We start from the raw sequence: 22,254 nt of genomic DNA on the forward strand, positions 1-22,254 counted from the left end.
TTAACATTAACAAAGAAATAAACTTCCACAAGGCAAGAGTACAAACCAGAAAACAGGGTGACAGGGCAGGCGGTGACACTGCTTCTCAATTCCTTCACTGATGGGCTCTTCAAAGCCCAACATAATACCAGCCTTCATCATAACTGTCACATGGGCGTCGGATCGCTATCACCTTGGGGGTTAACCTCCCAGCCCTCCTGGACAATAATTAATTGACTCAGTTTTGAAGCCATGTCTCTGAATTGCTCTAACTCCACAAACTACGTTGGTCCCACGAGTAAAAGAAATAAGGAGCAGCATTCTCCACTCCTACTAAGCAGCAATTTGGAAACATACAGGTAATCCTCAGAGCCCTAATGGAGATGGACACAGAACAAGGCCAGGCACACCTCTAACCCTGGAATCCTCTCCTCAGCTCCTGCTACACACATTCCTACAGGACTGAGCCACTCAAACACACTCTTACTTTTTTTAGGAATCTACAATCACTACTTCAACTTTTCAAACACTACTCCCTAAAAATCACGCCTCTTCCCTACAGCCAGAGAAACAAGATTTCTATGAATCAACAGAACCTGGATCATGTGTTTCCCTCCCTGCAATCTGAGTTGTATCTGCTGGCCAGTTTTATTCATTCAACAAACATGTATTACATCATGATCAAGTGGGGTTCATCTCAGGGACACAAGGGTGGTTCAACATTCGCAAATCAATCAATGTAATACATCACATCAACAAGAGAGAGGACAAAAACACATAATCATCTCAACAGATGCAGAAAAAGCATTTGATAAAATTCAACACCCATTTATGATAAAAACGCACCGAAGTGGGTACAGAGGGAACATATCTCAACATCATAAAAGCTGTATATGACAAATCTACAGCCAGCACAGCACTCAACAGTGAAAAACTGAAAAGCTTCCCACTAAAATCTGGGACAAGACAAGGCTGCCCACTCTCACCACTCCTATTCAACATAGTCTTGGAAGTCCTAGCCACAGCAATCAGGCAAGAGAGAGAACTAAAAGGGATCCAAATTGGAGAAGAAGAGGTAAAAGTGTCACTCTATGCAGATGACATGATACTATATATAGAAAACCCTAAAAGGTCCACATAAAAACTACTAGAAATAATCGAAGAATTCAGCAAGGTAGCAGGTTACAAGATTAACGTTCAAAAATCAGTTGCATTTCTTTACGCTAACGATGAATCAACAGAAAAAGAAACAATCCCCTTTAAAATAGCACCCAAAGTAATAAAATACCCAGGAATAAATCTAACCAAGGAGGTGAAAGACTTATACACGGAAAACTATAAAACACTGATTAAGGAAATTAGAGAAGACTTAAAAAAATGGAAAGATATCCCATGTTCCTGGATTGGAAGAATCTATATTGTTAAAATGGTCACACTGCCCAAGGCAATCTACAGATTTAATGCAATCCCTATCAAATTACCCAGGACATATTTCACAGAACTAGAACAAATCATAATCAAATTTATATGGAACCACAAAAGACCTGGAATTGCCAAAACATTACTGAAGAAAAAGAGGCTGGAGGAATAACTCTCCCAGACTTTAGACAATACTACAGAGCTACAGTCATCAAGAGAGCATGGTATTGGTACACAAACAGACATATGGACCAATGGAACAGAATAGAGAGCCCAGAAATGAACCCACAAACTTTTGGTCAACTAATCTTTGACAAAGGAGGCAAGAATATACACTGAAATAAAGACAGTCTCTTCAGCAAATGGTGTTGGGAAAACTGGACAGTAGCATGTAAAGCAATGAAGCTAGAACACTCCCTTACACCATACACAAAAATAAACTCAAAATGGATCAAAAAATGATACATGATCAAAAATATTTAAATCTACCTTAGGTTTCACACTTAGCTTTTTAGAACTTTATTCTGATAATTTTTTAACTTTGAAATTTTACTCCAACATATTGTTTTAACTTTCTTTTTAAACCTTCAGCTTTTAAAATCTTAAAGGGAACACTCTGTTGCCATTTGATGATTACTTTGCTCTTGGTCCTGGAAATTTCTATCAAACGAGAGGAAAAGATTAAATTTCCCTAAATCAACTAAAAAAATTTAAAAAAGTATTACTCCTGTGTTTTGTGCCAGGCACAATTCTGGGTGCTGGGGATGCATCACTAAAGAGAGTCAAAAACCCCAGCCCCCATGAAGCTTATGATCTAATGGAGAGAGGAGGGAATCAGAAAATGAATTAAAAGTATAACAAGTAAGTAAACTACGTACTAAGTTAGGAGGTGAGCTGTGGGGGAAGACAGAGGCCAGGGAGCTGGTACAAATGGGGATCAGTGTCGGACTCTTGAGGAGGTGACATTTATAAGAGGTAAGGGATAAGCCGTGTAGATTACCAGGGAGGAGAGAAGGTTTTGGACAGAAAGAATGGCCTGAGCAAAGGTTCCGAAGTAGAAGCCCCCACCCCCACCCCCACGCCTGCAGAGCAGCCAGGAGGCAGCGTGGCCGCAGCAGAGCAGGGCAGCGGAACTGGGTGACGGAAGACAACGCAGGGTCCCTGAGGGACTTTCACTCCAAGAGCAATGAGGGCGATGCTGACACAGCACCAACATTAACTCCTTCAGCAACAATAACGACCAGTTACCAGCGTTCACTCGGCAGGTGGCAGGCCTGCGTCGTGACTCAAACCCAAGTCTGCGTAAAGCCCAGGCTGTTGTCACCACACCAGATGCCCCTTAAAACGGGGGCTCAAAATTGGACATGACTTCACCCACGTCCCAGAGCAAGAGTCAGAGAGGGAGAGGGGATCACAGAGTAAGACGCAGAACCTCAAAGCCCAGCCAGGAGCTGGAGGGAGAATGTCACCTGCCTCCAGCGGTGACAGGTCCTGGCTGGAGGGATGGGAAGGGCAGGGTCACACCTGAAAACCCTTCTGGCAGACAGAAATGCCACCCACCTACTCTGCTGGTGGAAGAGGAATTCCTCTTGCCAGACTGGTATACAAAGAAAAAGGAAGGAAGTGGCTCAGGGAAAGTGACACACAACCACGGACCAACCCGAGCATGGGCAGTGATCTCCCCGCTGGAAACGGTCAGGGTTTCATGTCGTCAGGAGGCAAGAAGCTGACCTGTCCCCTGCCACTTGGAACGAGTCAAGGGCCTCGCTCACACGTAACTCCCGGGCCCCACAAAGCCCCGTGGCTCTGTGCTGGTCACGGAGACAGCCAGGCTCGGCACCTGGGCTTTGTTCCAGCCACAGAGATCACCACTTCCTTCGCCACCATTCTCATCAAAACTCTCATAGATCCCGTCTGATCTAACTGAAGGAGCTTTTCCAGTGATTATGAAATCCAGATGTTTTCCTGGCAACCTTCCCTCAAATAGGAGGAAAACCTACTCTCCTTTCCCATACCTGCAGGCTTTTGTTCCCAGCCCAGATGGAAGACAAGAAACACCCTCTTCACCAAGTAGCTCAGGAGATATGGGGACTATATTTAGCACCTTGGTTCTTGGCAGAATCCAGGTTCATGTGCAGAAGCTGCTCTCCATTCCTGCCACCCCTCCCCTTCATGAGGCTGAGTCTACCCAGAGAAAGCTTCTCGAAATCCGGTTGTAGAACTGCCCTCTGGGGAACCAGTCCCAGCACAGCTTCTCTTGCTGGTTCCAGAGACGTCACAGGCCCTGGGCTCAGCCCACAGCTGCTGTAAAACTCCTGTGTGATAAACCCACACGCTGGGTCGGGGCTGACCCAGGCACATCCCTACCAAATCACCATCTCTGGTCTGCTGGATCCCCTACAAGACCCTAAGCAAGCAAGCCTGTTTGCTCTTGCAGGATGCTATGAGTGACTTGGCGTTGCCATAGCAACTGCCTCTGTATCTTACCGCATTTATCAAACCATATTGTAATTGTCTGTTTACGCATCTGTTTACACTGGGAAACTGTGAACTCCTAGAAATACAGGACACTCTTTATTCACATTAGTGAACACCCAGTGCCTGAACAGGACAGGCAATCCTTCAATGAATGATATGGAATAAGCAAACACAATAACCTCCCCTTCCAGAAATCATTAAGCTACTCTCAACCAATGCCTCCCTCTTCTCTTACAGCAAGGCTAGGCCCCTCTTCACTCCACACACACTCACTTCTACCCCAGCCCACAAAGAGCCCCAATACCGCCCTACCCCCAGTCTACAGGTAACCACGGTGGGCCCAGCCCTGGAGGGCTCCATGCAACCCATCTCCCCATCTTAGGCTCAGAGACCTTGTCCCCATCCTAGAATGCTCTCTCATCTTCTTCTGCTATTATTTATTCTGTCATTTACTCAACAAATATCCCAGAGGGGCCTTTGTGCATCAGGCCTTGTTCTAGGCTACCTAATGCCTGATTATGCTTCCAGACCCAGGAAAGGTTCAGGCTCCTGCAGGAACCACACCAGCCACACTGGCTTTCCCACCAGGCCAGGGGCTCAGCCAGGAGGGCAGTCACATCTACCTACCTGCAGCTATCCCCAGTGCCCAGCTCAGTAAGGGCGGGACAGGCTGTACTCAGGTTGGTTAATCACCAGATGGGAGTCTCCTCTATCAAGGCCCCAGGGAGTGCAGAAGGTGAAGACAACAGTACAACAGTAGGAGGGCTAACACTCACCCCATCGTGGCCACTGAGTGAAGTATGGCCCACTGCCAAGGTCCTCAGAACAAGAGCAAAGCATGGTAACATCCACCACCAAGGCTTAGCGGGTTCCCTCCAGCACATGCTGCCCACCCCTCCCCAACTCGACCAGCTCTGCTGATGAAACACTCCTATCTTGGAATCTCCTGGATCCTTTGTCCCTGAATGAGATGTAATGATCCAGGGGGAAAAGAAGGACTCAATTTTGAAAAGGAAAAGATAGCTTTCTTCCCAAACTGCTCCCTTGTCTCAATCCCCCTAAACCTGTACAAAAACTCCTCTCCTCTGCTGAGTCACCTCCCTGTCCTGACTATCGACCCTCGATCAGGGCCTTATGTGGCGAGAAGACAGCCAAGGCCTTCAGCAGAGAGCCAGGCAGGACTTGCCCCAGAATACGCTACGTCATCTAACCTTGGTGCTGGACCTTCGAGAGCGGCTTTGGAGCTGCTGGAAGTGTCACAAAAATTCAGCAGGAATTATACTTTGGTGACGATAAAACAAAAATTTCAGTTATATAACACTATTTGGAAAAAGTATCATTCATAATCTCTTTGTCAACTGAGCAGCATAAATTTACATACATTAGGTATCAATAGAAATAATTTGCATTTGGGTGTGCCAGCTCATACACACATTCTGTTGTCCCTGGGGAGTCTGAGAAATTCAGTGTTCAAATGGCACCATCGTTTTCGCCTGTCTGTGTGACAGCCAGATGGAAAGAGACCATTCATTCATCAATCACGGATCAACCCTACTCAGGAGGAAGGGTACCATTTACTTTGTCAAGCATAACAAAAATACACCATTTATAAGCCCCCCAAGGGGCTCAATTCTTCTGCAGCCACCCAACTGACCTTCCCCAAAGACAGAGATCTTATCAAAACACAGCAACCAAAAGGAATGAGAAAATTATGAAAATGTAGAGTATGATTATAGACCCAGAGACTGGGTACCACTGAACTACCACCTAAAACCCCTCTCTCTTTTCAAGCATAACCAAGTGAGTGGGCAGCATATAAAAAAAGAAATATGCAATGTAACAAGAATACTCACTCTGGCACATGATAGAAACATATTTTTAACACTGAAGGAAGTGCTTCTCTCAAAAGATACTTCGTTCCAATGATAAACAATTTAAGACTGATAACACGGCCAGAGAGCACCTCGCATTAAAGACATGAGTTATGCCTCATACTACAACTCGGCTCTTAAACCTTACATTTAAAGATCCCCCTCATAGTGCTTAAGCTATAATTACACCTACACTCAATGTTGTCTGGGCTTTCCTCTCCGATCCTGCTGCTATTATCTGGTGATTATGAATAAACAGTACCTTTTCCCAGAACAGCTAATACCACTAGTATTAATAGTAACGGGTACTGTTAACACTCTTCTGATGTAACGTGCAAATATCTCTAAATTACCTGTCCTCTATAATCATTTCTAAAGACAGTAACACATGGCAAATAATGCACGTACAACATTCTGAATCCCTTTTAAAATAAAGAGATTGGACAAAGGAGCTTCTAAGCATATAGAATCCGTGCATATGCACATACACTCATAATTACTATACTCACACTTTTTTTAAAAACTCGATAAAATGACGACTGAGCAGCTCCCAGGTACTCAGATGGCTCCGGGTAACAGAAAGATCCCTCACTGATAAGAGTCTGGTTCAAGTCTCAGTGCTACCTCGGACTAAATACCTTCTTTTATGAAGCCATGAAACCTCTAGAGGGAGGCTGTTTCCTCAGCTGTAAAATGGGCATAAAACCTGTCCCGTTCAAACAGTGTTTTGAAAATAGTCAAGTATAAACAAAAATACAAGCATATTATTTAAAAAAGAGCTCCAGCTCTCAGGAGTTTGCAATTTGGTTTCAGGAAATAAGAACACAAATACAGGAAGCAGGTCCATGGCAGCGATGGCGCCCCTGCTCTGAGAGTCATCACCAGCCACTCTTGGAGGAAGGCCTCGAGGTCGGGCACTGCAGGACACAGGGTACAGAACACGAAGTCCCCCCTTCATACTACCCCCATAACAAAGGGCTGAAGGGTGCAGCAGGGGCCAGGCGCCCTAAAACTGCAGGAGATGCAGCTGATGGAGGCTACTAGTGAGAAATGGAAACTCCCGGGGCACAGGAAGGCTGGAGAAGCTAAAAGTTAAGGAGGGAGGAAGTCCTCTGCCATGCGGCAGCCCCCAGCACATGACTGTCTCCCCAGGGAGCAGAGTCCTGCTTCGGCATGCACACCAACGCCCCCCAACCCCGGGCTGGGCCCCGCTGACAATCGCACGCCTCCCAGGTGCACACTAAGCCCTCCACCAGGCCAGGCAGGAGAAGGGGCTGGTCCTCGACCACGCCCACCTGGCTGCAATCTCTTTCTGGACCACCAGGCAGTTCCCAGCCCTGAGGAGAGCCCACGCTGGTGACACCAGGCAAGGGAAGAGCACGGTTTCTGGACGGCTGGCATTACAGCGGGTGGGCAGCAGCTTTCTTTGCTCTTTTCCAGGTTCCCTGGGATCTAGCTCCCAAGTCCTCCCTCCTGACTCAGATGCATCTCTGGGGCCAACAGCCCAGTCAGAAGAGGGAAAGGAGGAAGGAGAAGTGATCCAGAATGAGCCCTCCTGAGACCTTCTGGCAGCGGCCGGAGTTCAGAACAGGGCAACTTGAGCGCTGCTCACTTCCCCTCCGCCTCCACCGCTGAAGCAATGCAGCAGGCGGGCCGGAAGGTGCTTGGAAGTCAGTGATGGATACTGTCAGACCAAGAAAGAGATTTTTAAAGAGATTTTCCTTTTTCAATGAATAATGTGACAATCTTGATTTTGCAAGTCAAAACAAATTTATCTGTAAACATACAGCAAGCCCTTTGAAGGGAAAGATATAAAATCACAAAAACAAAATGATGACCCAGACCTTCACATTCAGCAGACATTCTCTGAGAACCATGTGCAGGGAAGCATGCTGGGCGCAATGGAGTGAAAGAAAGTAACCCTTAGTCTGGCGTGAGGGTCCAACATGAAAACTAACTGCAAACAGGGGTCACTCTGGATTTTGAAGCTCCCTCACCCCAAAAAGGAAATGCGAAAATACTCAGAGATCAGAGAGTAAACCCCACGGCTAATCCTCCCCCTCTTCACACTCCTTAACAGCAGCCACCTGAGAGCCAAGGATGGTCCTCATGTAAGTCCGCGTGTCCCAGAAATGGATCCCTGCATCACTGTGCCATGGCCCAAGCCCCATCCTGAAGGATGGACTAAACGCCTCCTCTGGGCCAACACCAACGGGAGTTGTTCCACATACTTTAACTTTCTCACTCAACTAAAACTCACCAAAATTACACCCCAAAACTCAAAACGATTTTCATGCAAACTCTTCTCCCCCAATCCCAGCAGAAAGCACTGATTCCAGCTCTTCTTAAACACGTTCTGCTGTCCGCGGAGGGACCCTCGGGGCTTCCCGGAGCAGGGCTGGCCCCACACTTCTGAGCACAGCCAGTTCTCTTCTCCTCCCTTTCCCTGGCCTCAGCTGTTGAGCACTGGTCCTGGCTATTTCCATTTCACTCCATGCTCTTTTCTAGAACCCTGAGGAGGACCCTGATCTACAGAGAAACAAGACGGGCTTTATAGCAGCTACTTTACCCTTACAGGGTTTTGTTTGTTTACCTCCAGGTTCTAATGCATGCCCTACCACCTTAACTATTCAACCTCATAATACATTTTTCTTTGGAAAAACAGTAACAAATTTCTGAAACACTCACTTGCTGGCTGACACTGCTACTCCCTAATTCAAACTACTATCAAAACCCTACCCCGGCTCCCAGTTTATCAGGGGCAGGAATAAAGCCCTGAATGTGATGTATCAGGCCTCGCTGGCTTTGTGCACATATGCTTAGGGATCCAAGAAGGTTCATAAATTAAAAGAGCAAACAGAACAGAGGCCCTTAAGAGATTTCACATTAGCTATGACTAAAGCAATTTTGTCATAAGATCAATCAAACCTCTTTTACTTTGCTCCGACCATAAAGAAGAGAGCTGTGCCCTTCAAAAATTAAGCTCCTTCCACACTGTTTCAGAAGACAATAAATCATTTTTAAAGGACAGAACAATAAACCCAGTTCTGGAAAACCGAGGGGAGGTAGTATGGTTGGAAAGGAGGCCAACTTTAAATGTCATCACCAAAGCAGCAGCTCACCAAGGAGGAAAGCCTTAGCCTGAAATTCCAAATTAAAGCTTCCCTCCTGATTCCCGTCTGCTTGGAACATTCTCCTTTAAAAAGAAAGTACAGAGCCCTGAGGGCCTCAAATAAACCAAGAGAGTGAAGGTAAGAGAACGCAGAGGCAAAAAGAGAAAAAGAGGAGGTGAGAATTTTAAGCTTTGGACACCGCCTAGCCCTGGTCCCCAAGGGAGAGAAACAAGGAGTGCGGGGGAGGGAAGCGAAGGGAGATGAGAAGGTGCAGAGCCATCCCGCCTCCCTCACAATTTTCCCTGAGCGCCATCCCCGCTGGCAAACCATCCAGCAGTACCTCCCCCGAATCAGAAGCCTGCGACCTGGCAAGCCACAACCAAGGCAAACGAAAGCTACATGTTCTGACAGCCCAGCAGTCCGAGGAGTAAACACACCTCACTCATATTTGCCAAAAAAGAAAAACCAACAAGAGAATGTACAAGGTGAAAAGAAAACCAGGAATCTCCACAATTGTGCTTTGTCATGAAGTGAGGGGTCTCCACAGTGAACAAATCACAGTGATGCTTCTAGAGAGACACAATCAAAAAGCCAGGCTAACAAGAGAAAACAGTGGGTTGTTCCGAGCTGGCTGCTGCAGAGACACACGAGGCCCAGCACGTGGACTGTAAACCTCCCAGGTACTGTCCAGCACCCCAGCTGAGTGAGGCAGGTATCTCAGACCCAGGTACGGATGCAAGTGACATTTCCACTAATGTACTTTGCAACCAGAGACCCAGCAGGCAAGTCTTCCACTTTTCTCAGTATATTCACAGCCCAAATGAGAATAAACAAATTACACATAAGCATTTCGGCTGTATATACAAACTGTTTTCTTAACACCAAGGTCAGTCATTCATGAAGTTATTAAGCCCCTATTCTGTGCAACCCACTGGACATTTAAAGATGATTAATAACCAATCCAGCAATGAGGCAATGAAAAGAAAGAAAAAGCATCCAGACTGTTAAAGAAGAAATAAAACTGTCACTATTTTAAGATGACATGACCTTGAATATAGAAAATCCTAACACACACACACACACACACACACACACACCTATTACAGCTAATAAACAAGTTCACTAAGATTGCAGGATTTAAGATCAATACACAAAAATTAACTGTATTTCTATATACTAGCAATGAATAATCTAGAAATGAAATTAAGAAAATAGTTCCATTTATAATAGCATCAAGAAGAATAAAACACTAAGGAATAAATTTAACAAAAGAAGCACAAAATTTGAACACTGACAACTACAAAATATCTTGAAAAAAATTAAAAGACCTAAATAAGTGGGAAAACATCCAAGGGTCATCGATCAGAAGATGTTAAGATGAACCATTAAGGTGTCTGCAGTCCCCAAGTTGATCCAAAGACTCAGTGCAATCCTGCACCAAAATCCCAGCTAGGTTTTTCTGCAGTAATTGACAAGTTGATCCAAAAATTCATATGGTAATACAAGGAACTCTGAATAGCCAAAGCAATTTTGGAAAAGAAAGCAAAGTTGGAGGATTCGCACTTCCTGATTTCAAAAATTACCGTCAGCCCACAGTAATCAAGACTGTGTGGCACTGGCATAAGGATAAAGATCAATAGAACAGAACTGATTGCAGAAATAAACCCATATATCAAATATCAACTGATTTCTGAAAAGGATGCCAAGAGTAGTCAATGGGGAAAGAACAGTCTTTTCATCAAATGGTATTGGGACAATTAGATATTCATGTGGGAAAGAATGAAGGTGGAATTCCACCTCATATCATATCCCTACCTACAAGACCAACTCAAAATGGATCAAGGACCTCAATGCAAGGGCTAACACTGTAAAACTCCTAAAAGATTACACAGGTGTCTATCTCTGTGACCTTTATTAGGCAATAGTTTCTTAGGTACAAAAACAGAAGTACAGGCAACCAAAGGAAAAACAGATATTCTGGACTTCATCAAATCAAAATTTCTGTGCTTCAAAGGACACTACTGAGTGGGTGAAAATGAGAGAAAATATTTGCAAATCACGTATTTGTTGAGTCTAGTTTCTAGAAAATTAAAAAAAACTCATACAATTTAAAAATAAAAAGACAAATAATCCAATTTAAAAATGGGCAAAGGATTTAAATAGGTATTTCTCCAAAGAAGATACAAAAATGGCCATGGGCATGTGAAACCGTGCTCAATATCACTAGTCATCAATCAGGGAAATGCAGATCAGGTCCAGGAGAGACCACTGCGCCCCCACTGGGATGGCCATAATCACAAAGACAGACATTAACAAGTGCTGACCAGGATGTGAAGAAAACGGAAACCTATACATTGCTGCTGGGGATGTAAAGTTGTGCAGGCTCTTTGGACAATAGCCTGACAGTTCCTCAAAAAGTTCAACACAGAGTTACCATATACCCCAGCCATTCCACTCCTAGATACATGCCCAAGAAAACTGAAAACATGTATCCACCTAAAAACTTGTACAAGAATATTCACAGCAGCATTATTCATAATAGTCAAAAGGCGGAAACGACTCAGATCAACTGATGAATAAACAGAATGTCATATGTATACATATAATGAAATATTATTCAGTCAGAAAAAGGAATGAAGTACAGATTCATGTCACAACTTGGATGAGCCTTGAAAATATGCTCCTAAGTGAAAGAAGCCAGACACCAAGGCCACATATTGTGTGATTCCATTACATGAATTCCATTACATGAGATGTCCACAACAGGCGAATCTAAAGAGGCAGACAGTAGACCAGTGGTTGTCAGGGACTGAGAGAGTGGGGAGTGGGGAGTGACTGCTAATGGGTATGGGGTTTTGTTTTATTTTATTTTTTTAGGATGATGAAAATGTTCTGGAATTGGATACAGGGAATCACTGAACAATTCTGTGAATATATTTTTTAAAAATCACAAATTAGACACCTTAAAAGGGTGGATTTTATGTTATGTGAATTTTATCTCAATTTTTAAAAAGCAACAACAAAAACAGGTACCTTAGGAAGCCACAGAAAAGCTTTAACAAAAATCAACTTAATTAATTCAGAACCTAGACTTTTTTTCAGGACTACAAACTAACCATTCTTTGCTGATTTTTATTCCCACCATTCATTCTAGAGTCTTTCCAAACCCAATATATGTGATGCAAAGAACCACGAGGTTTTCAGGCTGGAGAAGGCAGTCAGAGGTCAACTAGTCCAAACACCTCATTTTAGAGACCAGTCGGGGCAGTGACTGGCTGAGATCACAGAGTGTGGTGGAGGCCACAGGAGAACGAGAATCGGCTCTTCTAACTCCCTGGCTAGTGCTCCCCACCCCACCATGTGAACACAACCAAACCCGCAGGGCTTCGTAATGGCATATCCTCTGACAGTGAAATACTGGCTCCCCCAACCAAAGCCAAGGGAAACACTATTGGAACCTTGATATCAGAAAATCAGTACTTAACTCAAAGCTTACCAGTTCAAATTATTTAATGATGGCAAAACCCTATGATCATTAACAATCTGCTTTTCACCAGAGAAGCAAGGAGCAACAGAGCTGTACTCAAGAGACCAAAGCACATAGTAGAGACTGGAAAAACTGCTTCAAGGTGAGTTCAGTGGGAAACTACAGCGCCCACTTGTTCAAAACGCAAACTAAGTGATGCACCCAATGCAATTTCAGCTCATGGGCCAACCACTATATCAACTGCAGTGATATTTTGCGGAAGGAAATCTTTAAAAGAGGGGAATGGAGGAGGGGAAAGGTTATTTTCACCTCTAACCTCTTGAAAAGTATGAGTATGAGTAGCCAAGAGAATGAGAAAGTGGAGATGGTCAGAAAAAGTAAAGGGTGAACTGTGTTGCACACAGATGCAGACACAGACTGTTCAAAAACATCTCACCCAACCCTCCACTTTACAAGGGAGGCCACTGAGGCTGGACCAGTGAAACCAGCTGCCCAAGATCCAACACCTGGCTAGTTAGCAGGTCAGGGCTTATTAGGGGAATAAACACAGTACAAGGACTTAACGTTCTCCCTTCTCCCCAGAATCTCCCCAAAGTTCCTGAGCTGGCAGCAGGGTGCTGACACCTCATCCAAGTCTGCCCGGACATGCCACATCTGTGACTCGACCTTCAGTGGCCACTTCTCAAAACACAGATCCGCTGGCGCCGAGGGAACACTGCACGGACCTGATCGCTGCCTACATGGCCCTGGAGTCCTTTACAGGCCACTCTGACAGTGTCCTCAGTCCCTCAGCTCGGGGTGGGGGGGCGGCAGATGTGTCCTTTAACTCACTCCAAGGCAGTTAAGGCCACTTAACTAAGCACTGCCCCCAGGGTTAGAATCTGGCGACCCCTATCTGGGCGAGCTCATGTTTTCTAAGTCACAACAATGGGGACTGACCTGCAGAAGGTCAACAACTACCAATCTGCACTAAAGCAGCGCAGAGAAACACCTAAAGAGGGTCTTCCCAGCAACAGAGATCCCAGCAGGCGGCCGTCAGGTGAGGCACCCAAGGACCAGCAAGAGCAACACCCCTAAGCACACATGCTAACCTCATCGATGGCACGAGGCTCCATGCACTGCTCATTCGGGACGGGCTGGCTACCTGCCATCATGTAACTTATCTGAGCCTTGGTTTCTTCAACTATAAAATTGAGGTAACAGGACCTACCCTTCTTAGGACAGTTGAAAGAATTCAACAATCCAACCAATCAGTTTAAAACAGCACCATCGTTAACACAGAATTAAGGCTCAAAGAAATATCAGCCATTGGTGTAGTCAGTGTTAAAAAAAAAAAAACTAATAAATTGTGGTTTCTTCTGGGAAACTAGGGAAAGGAAGCCCCCAAATCCGGACCACCTGCTGGAATCTGAAGACAAGGGAATTCTTCACTACAGAGAACTATCTTCATTAGCCACCCGATTTTATTGATGGCATCTGCGTATAAAATCATATCGACAAAGCCATCTTCAGCATCGAGTGGAGGGATGACGTCATTAATAATCCTGTTAATAGGGCAGGCCTCCTGCCAGGGTGTGAGCGATGCCTGGGGCCACTCGGCTCGGCAAGGCTGGGCATGTCAGCAGAGTGTGCCACGGTACCAAGGCACAAGAGTAAGGAGGAACCATGCAGCTCCATGGACAGAGGAGGCAGAGAGGAAACAGAGCTTCAGCAAGGATTCCCCAGAAGCATCCACTCAAGAAATGCAGTAGAGGCATGGTACTAAAACAGACAACAAGAGAGAGGGGGTGCGCTGGTCACAGAGGCATCAGCACGCAGGGCCTTGTCCAGCCCGGGCTCTACAAAGGCAGCTCTTGTGTCAAAATGCTTGAGTTTGAATCCTGGCTCCACCACTTCCTAGCTTTGTGATCTTGGTAAAATGGCTTAGGTTCTCTGGACCTTACAGGGGCTTTGTAACTATTAAACAAGTTAAGAGTTAATAAGTGTAAAGAATTTAAAGCATGCCTGGCATACAGTAAGCGCCCAATAAATGCTAGAAAGAAAAGGCAAGAGAGAGGGGGAAACACAACAGTGATCAAAAACAACCCTTCAGCCACAATGTAGATATCCCAAACACACTCAGGCAACAGCAGCGTCGTTTTTCAAATGTGTAATCTCACCGGAAACAACACAAAACACAGTCTCCCTCAAAACTCTGGACAGACAGTACCTGTAAATCTACTATCGCTCCTACAGAGTCAAGGACAGCGTGTGACAAACCAGGAAAAGGAGCAAGGTGAAAGTAGAACTGGCAGCCGAGCGCAGGGTCCTAACTACAGGACTTTGCTGGACTCCCAGACACACCTGTGTGAGAACCAACCCTGGACCATATGAGAAACGGCTAAGCCCCGACCCTGAATAAATGCAGAGCGCACCACGGCTGCCAAACCACAACCGACACCTTCACCCTCCGCCCTGAGCTCCTCTAAACCCCTTTGCTACTCGGTAATTAGAACACGGGCTGAGGGCCTCATCCCCTCAGCTAAACTCTAAAAACCAATTCATGATAACGACAGTACAATAATTACAAAGCCCATTTAAAAAGCACCTTACAGAGTCACTCATTCACTCACTCCAAAACACAATTAACTATGACACTCTTACCATCAAGCCTGGAATTCCTAGCCTGAATTTAGGGGGTCCATAAACTCAGACTGGAAAAAAGAATTACATCTGTATTTCATTAGCCTCTACTTGAAATTTAGCATATTCTTCAATTATGACTATAAGCAACACTACCATGGTAGTGTTAGCAGTACCTGTGACTCCAACAAAAGATGCATGAATATAACTTTAGAGTCGTTAGAAATAGCTCCCAATATTGCTTATAATTCATCAGTACCTCAAATTAAAGTAATTAGACCCACTATCAATTCGTGATTATTTAATACTTTAGTAAAGAAACATATATTAGTATGACAGAGATTTTTCAAATATTTCTCTAACTGTATTTCAATACATTTGGTTCTGAGATCCTATGTATTTTACTGGACTCATTAAAACACCTTTCTGAAAAGGGGTCTACCACCCTCACCACGGTACCAAGGCACAAAAAAAAGGGCGAAGAGGATAAACACTAACTGCACACAAAAGATGAGAAAATATGTGCTTGATGGGGAAGGCGTTAGTCCTGGCCACTTCTACATCCCTGGCACCTGGCAGTGACAATATATTGGCAGGTGCCCATACACATTAATGAATCAATAAGCCCAACACAACCAAATACAAATAAAAATCCAGCCCAAGCATCCCAGCCCTGGTTGATGGCCCACTTATTCCACATCGTTCACGTGATAAGATGGTAACAGAAGTACCCAGAAAGGCCCTGGCAACACGGTAAGGCCCCAGAACACAGGCAGTGTGAGCAAAGGGGGGATTCAACATCTCTCTTCAGCGGGAAAGAGGAGTGTTTGGGGAGCTGACTGGGGACAGCATCCCAGGCATCTGAGACAGCCAAGGAAGAGTCATCTGCCATCATCTGCCCACAAGCAGCAGGAGAAGCAAACACACCCCTCCGGCCCCTGTCTACACGGCTCTGCTTAATCTCCCCCGATTGGCATCTGCTGAAAACAAAATGAATATTTACCAATGGTCTCAACGCAAGTTCGCTAGCGAGTTGTGCTGAGAGGCCCATCACTGGCCGGGATACGGACACTAAGTAGCACCAGCGAATGTCAGTTTTGCCGTGGGGGCCCCACGAGGTCCATTCTTTAGGGCCCTGAGTGAACTGAGCTTGGCCTTTGCCTCCACTGGGGCAGGAACCCTGTTCTGGTTCACCTCACCCCCTGCACACACGACAGTCTGTCAGTACAGAGGGTCTCCACTGGACCCCTCATCACCCCAACTCAGCCACAGCATCCAAGACCCTCGTGCCTGGACGGCCACTGGCCCCAACCAGTCTCCCTCTTTTCTCTCATGCCCTGCTCTGCTCTTGTCCCTGGAATAACCACCGTGAAATGATTAACATGGAGATTAGATCACAGTACTCCTTGCTCGAACCCTCCAATAGCTCCCCACCACGTGAGAACAAAATCCATTCTTTCCCAAGACCAACAAGGCCTTGTGTGATCTGGCCCTGCCCGGCCCTCACCCCTCCCACACCCACTTCTCTCCTCCATCACTGGCCCTCTTTTGGTCCTAAACGCTTCTTGGGGCCCCTTCCCATGCTGCTCGTTCCTGGCTGGCCTCCTCACCGCGTCCTGGGCTCTGCTCTGATGTCACCTCTTCAGAGAGGCCTTTCCTGATTCCAGTTTCCTGCTCTCCAAAGTCACATTTTACTCCTATATTCTGTGTAACTTTCTTCAGGGCGCTTATCCTACCTGACGTTACAGGACGTTTACTGCAGAGACTGTCGACTCTATTTGGGGAGCAGCCTTAAGAAAAGCCAGTGCTCCAGGACCCACCCAAACCAATTAAGTCAGAATTTCAGGGAGTGGGCCAGGTATCTCTATTTTACAACACGCACCCTGCAACCCGCCCCGCCACCGCCGCCAAGTGATTCCAATGTGCAGCCAGGGTTCACAGTCTAGAACAGTGCTTCTTAAACTTAAATGTGCATGAGCACCTGTAGATGTTATTAAAACATAGATTCTGATTCCCAGGATATAAGGTGGGATCTGAAATTCTGCTTTTCTAACAAGGCCCCGGGTGACACCAGTGCTGCTGGTCAATGGACCCTCCTTTGAGCCGCAAGGGTCTAAAACAGAATTGTCCAGCAGAATTTCCTGCACTGATGAAGATGTTCTCAACCTACACTGTCCAATACACACATGGCTCCTGAGCACTTGAAATGTGGCCAGGACAGCTGGAAAACTGAGTTTTTAAACCTCAGGCTACACTATAGGAGAGTGCAGGCCTGGAATATATGTCCTCCACGAAGAAGAGCTCCAGGCTGGAAATGTGGGGGGTGAGAGAAGAAGCAAGGATGACTCCAAATTCTTGGCCTGAGCAGCCCTCCGTGGACCGGCTATGAAAATCCAACCAGAGGTCTAGCTGGCCACCTCAGGAATAGGTCAATATTGACGTAAGGCAGGAAGCCAGGGACAAAAGACCATACTGAGACTCCTCAGTAATTAAACACGTGGTAACCCACAGATGACTCCCTGGACTTCAAGCCTCAATCACTCATCATCATGTAAGGCCCTCCTAACCAGGCACACCTGGCCACTCCCATCACAGCGCAGCCATGATTCTGGGCAATCCTGCGGTCACAGCCTCACAATATTTTATTGCACTGATCTGTTTATAGGATGTCTGTCTCTCCCACTAAGCTGCAGGTTGTTTCAAACATAGGACGCGTTCTTCTTGGTATCCTAGTTCCATTTCCCAGCGCACAGCAGGACTTAACAAACACTGAATGAATGACAGGGCCTGGAACCCACCAGCGGCAGCGTTAGTACTTTTACTGTAAATCGTAAGAGAGAGAAATTGAATGGGGGGTCGGGGAGAATGGAGATCACATAACAAGAATCATTCCCTACTTAAGTGACTCAAAAATTTCCAAATACCTATATCTGGATTTCAAAACACAGCATAAAGAGGTGGCCCTGTCTGACCCACAGAGGCTCGTTTCCGAAAATAAGAATGGACTGGGCAAATAGGTGATGTCCTTTGGGCAATAAATACAAAGTCTGTTAGTCTGGGATTTGGAAGAGCTGTTTTTTTAAATAAGTCACTAAGGGCTAAGATTCAGAATCACATTCTTGCCTAAAAAGTATGTTGGCCAGGTTCCCACTGCAACTGCTGGGAGGGGCGTCTGGCCCCAAGGACAGCGAGGCCCCTGGGAGTCTGAGCAGCCCAGATGCTCACCCTACCCCTGCAGTTAGAACCCTGTGCTTGTGACAGCAATGAGATTTCCAAGGCGACCAGAGTGGAGAATTATGGCCTGGAAGGAAGTAGATTTAATTTTAATACTTACAAGCCAACATCAAATAATTTTTAAAACTACATATCTGACAAAGCCAAATAAGCAAAGCAGAAAGGATGGTGCTCTGGAGGAGGGTCAACTATAAATAAGGATAGTCCACGTATGTATACAATTTTTCCCTATTTTGAGAGTATTTCAACGTGACCACAGACTCAAAGAAATCAAGACAGAAATAAACCCCCTCCAAAAAGGGGGAGAAAAAAAAAGCTCACTTCTCAGATTCAGCCACAACTACTTATTTTTTCTATTATTTCCAAAAAAGCACAGGGCAGATTCCAGTTGATGTACCAGACTTTGCTGAAATTGTGCAAAACAATTACTTCACCACGACAGAGTGATCACCAAGTGAACATTTTAAAACACAGCTATGTGCTGACCTGCTGCCCAGACAATAGACTGGTTAAAAAATAAGCAAGAGCTATCCGATCTATAGGAATTCTTCATTCACTTACTCTCTCAGCCACTTCCCCTACCCTCCCACCCACCCATGTAAATCTCGTCTTGGGGCCAAACGCCCTCATCAGGTTCTCTGAACTCACTATCTGTTAAAGCAGTTAGCAGTTATTAAACCAGGTATTATGCTGTGTTAATACAGTAAACCCTCAGCACAACCCTCTGAAGCAGACAGGTATTGTTATCCAGACTTTAAAGCTGAGGAAGTAGAAGAAATGTTATTTATCTCACCCAAGTTCACACAATTGGCAAGTGGTGGAGTCTGAACTTGAACCCAGGTCTACCCAACAACGTAGTAATTTAGAGAATTCAGCATTATTCAAAGTAACAGAAAGCAGGAGTATTTCTGAAAGACGCACAGAGCTAAGGTCAAATTCCAGCTCTTCAACATACTAGTTCTGTAACCTTGAGCAAATTAACCTCTCTGAGCCTCAATTTCCTCATGTGTGAATCAGGGATGAGGAATAAACACAATAGATGTGAGGTTCATAGTACAGAAAAGGGACCCGTTAGCCACCAAGAGTCCAGCTACAGGTGTGCATATCAAAAAAAAAAAGTGCATTTCGGTTGCAGAATGATTTTTAGCAGACATAACCAGTCTTGGAAATAACAGGTTCACAAGGGTTAATCAGTTTAAAATTAGTTTACTAATTCCATGACACATTTGTGTGAACACAGGACCAAGGACTTGCAAATTTTAAAATGATTTGTTAAATGAATAACTTTATGTCACAATATCCACTCTCATGTCTCACTTCAGTATGAAGAACAGGTATTTATTTAAAATCAAAATATAAAAGCATCACTTGTTAATAAAACTATACATATATGGTACAAGTTTTGGTAATGAGCATGAACATTAAACACCCTGAAAAAGAGCATTATTTAAAGGAAGCCACAGTGATTCCACTCAGAAAGCAAATACCTTTCAAATTTAGTGCTCTCCTAAATCCAAGTTGATATGGACCACTACCTTAGTATGTACACTGGATGTGTGTAAAGTGAGACAGAACTGTAATGATTTTCATTTTTTCATTTTTGAGACTTTAATCAATTCTTGTGCCTAGATGGTAACATGAAGCAAGCTTGCTGTTTAATAAAATGACCAAATCCAGTCTCTCTTTAATCTGCTCAGTAACTGAGCTCCAGGGTAATCTCCTGCACAGCACACAAAAAGAGCTTTGGAATTATACACTGTGAACTAAAATTAATCAGGAAAGGGTATGCCAATTTTAATAGCAATTCCTATTTGCCTAGCTTTCCAACATCTGCCAGTGTTAATAATATTTAAATGACAAACTGCAATGGGAAAAAGAAACAGCTTTAAACACAATTAAGCTTTCTTTTTAAGGCATCATCTACAAAGCTTCCTTCCCTTAAGACATTCAGCTACCTTTTGGGTTGCAGTCATTCCATAAACACAGTGTATTTTCAAAACACAGTAAAAATTCTCTTCTTGCTTTTCAATCAACACTTCTGCAAAAACTTCTTACGCTGATCCCCATCTGCCTCATTTGAAGGCATCATTTTTAAGCCTTGCTGATTCAAGTGGAACGAAGTGATGTGGGATCACAGAGCTCACTACAAAAGGTTTACATGTATCTCTCTTCTACCAAAAAAAAAAGGAAAAAAAAGGTGGAGGAGAGGAGGAGGGAGGGAGGGAGGGGTGCCTTAGGTATACCTAAAACATGCAGAATGCTGAATCTGCTACTTTTGATTTAGCCTATTATTGACTGTTTATGTCTCAAAGAAAAAAATTTCCATTAAGGGTTTTTTTTCCCCAAGCAATTCCTAACAGCAGCTGCTTTGTTCAAGTGGGCAAAAAAATGAATGCCACTGCTTAATTTAAAGCTCTCTGGTGACTTCCCCTCACTCACTCTAGCCGTCATCTTCTAAAATACCTACTATACCAGATTTTAAGAACGTAACGACATTCTGACCGAGAGGTATTGAATCACCGACTCAATATTGGCACACGTGTGGCTTGGAAAGCAGTTACCCATTATGAGCCAGCACTTGACACACGGTATCTCTGACCCTTAAAATCACCCTGGAAAGGATGCATTGCTAGTCCAGTCTGATGGGTAAGGAACATGAGGGCAAAGAGGTAAGAAGCTGCCCCAAACCACAGTCAGCGGTAGCCCTGGACTCAAAACTCTGCCCTTTCGTCGCATGCTGCTTTGATTGTCACCTAAGCTAGCTGGTTCCTAAGTGCTCTCTCCGCAGGATGTGGAGGGCTTACTAGTTAGCATCAGACACGATGACTTTGCACCTTAACTAAAATCAGGCCTTTTCTAGGCTGATGGGGGAAGGGAGGCGTCCAGGGCGCGAGCAGGTAAGACACACATCACTAGTGGGGGAGAGCAAAGGCCTCTCGATCAGAAGTCCGCTCCTCCCCGGGCGCGGAGCGGGACGGGTCAGGCCTTCCTGGCTAAGGTGTGCACACCTTTCCTGGGCAGCCGAGGTCCCTCGGATCCGCCCGAGAGTCTGCAGAGCGGGACTCAGGGCGCCGGGCCAGCCGCCTGCAGGGGCACTTGTACAAGTTGGGAGGTGGGCGCCGGGGGACCGATGGCGAGCCGACGACCCTGGTCCCGGCTCACCGCCCGCCCCGACTCTTGGGCCAAAGTTGGCCACACGGAGGGTGGGGATCGCCCGGGCCCAGCGAGGGAAGGAGGGAGGGAAGCGGTCCTAAAAACGCCCAAGGTAGCCAGCCAGCAGCCATCTCTTCCGAGCCACCTACACGGAACAAAGGGCTTCTGTTTCGGGCAGGGCTCGCCCGGCCGCGTCCGGATTTGGAGGAAAAGAAACTTTTCCGGGGATGCGGGAGCCGGGGGCCGAGGCCCGGGGGGACCAGCGGGGCGCGGCGGGGGTGCGGGGCGCGGCGCTACCTGCCGCCGGAGCCGCCCGTCCGCCCGGCGAGGCCCGCCCCGCGCAGCTCACCTCCTCGATGGCCGCCACCGTGTTCCGGCACTGCGCCGTGCGCGTGGTGAAGCTCGAGGCCGTGGGCGCCTTGTAGTCCTCATGGGTCTCGGCCACGAATTCCGACACGGAGATCTGGTCCGGCATCGCCTCAGCGCGCGGGCAGCCGGCCGCAGGGGAGCCGCCGCCTCAGCCGCCGCGCGGGCTCCGACCGGCAGCTCGGACGCCGCCGCCGCCCTCGCCGCTCGCCCGGCCCGCGGACAAAGGGAAGCGCCGGGGCGCGGGCCGCCGCCGCGGGAGCCGCACCAGCCGCCGCAGGGCGCAGGTCGGCTGCCCGCGCGGCCCGGCGGCGGGAGCTGGGGCCGCGCGCGCAGCCCCGCGCAGCTCGGGCCCGGCCCGTCCGCCCGCCGCGCCGAGGGCTCCGCCGCCGCCGCCGCCGCCGCCGCCTGCCCTCTCGAGCGAGCCCCGAGGCGGAGGCGCACAGCCGGCGGGAACTGCCCGCCACCCAGCCGCGGGCCCCGAACGACTCCCGCGGAGAGGGGCGGGTCCGGGCCGGGGGCGGCGGCCGGC

At 46.5% G+C, this 22,254-nt stretch overlaps 1 protein-coding gene across 4 annotated transcripts in view; it reads right to left on the reverse strand.

Annotated features, from left to right (window-relative positions):
• ASAP2 (ArfGAP with SH3 domain, ankyrin repeat and PH domain 2) overlaps positions 1 to 21,910 on the reverse strand; it is a 148,489-nt gene extending 126,579 nt beyond the window's left edge. For all 4 annotated transcript variants that reach the window (XM_064494745.1, XM_064494744.1, XM_064494743.1 and 1 more), the window contains exon 1: positions 21,706 to 21,910. In XM_064494745.1, coding sequence (XP_064350815.1) covers positions 21,706 to 21,831 — 126 coding nt within the window. In that variant the 5' untranslated portion in view covers positions 21,832 to 21,910. The remainder of the gene's footprint in view (positions 1 to 21,705) is intronic.
• Between the last annotated feature and the right edge of the window lie 344 nt (positions 21,911 to 22,254).

Source organism: Camelus dromedarius, chromosome 15 (genome assembly GCF_036321535.1).
Source record: "Camelus dromedarius isolate mCamDro1 chromosome 15, mCamDro1.pat, whole genome shotgun sequence".
Lineage (NCBI taxonomy): Eukaryota > Metazoa > Chordata > Mammalia > Artiodactyla > Camelidae > Camelus > Camelus dromedarius.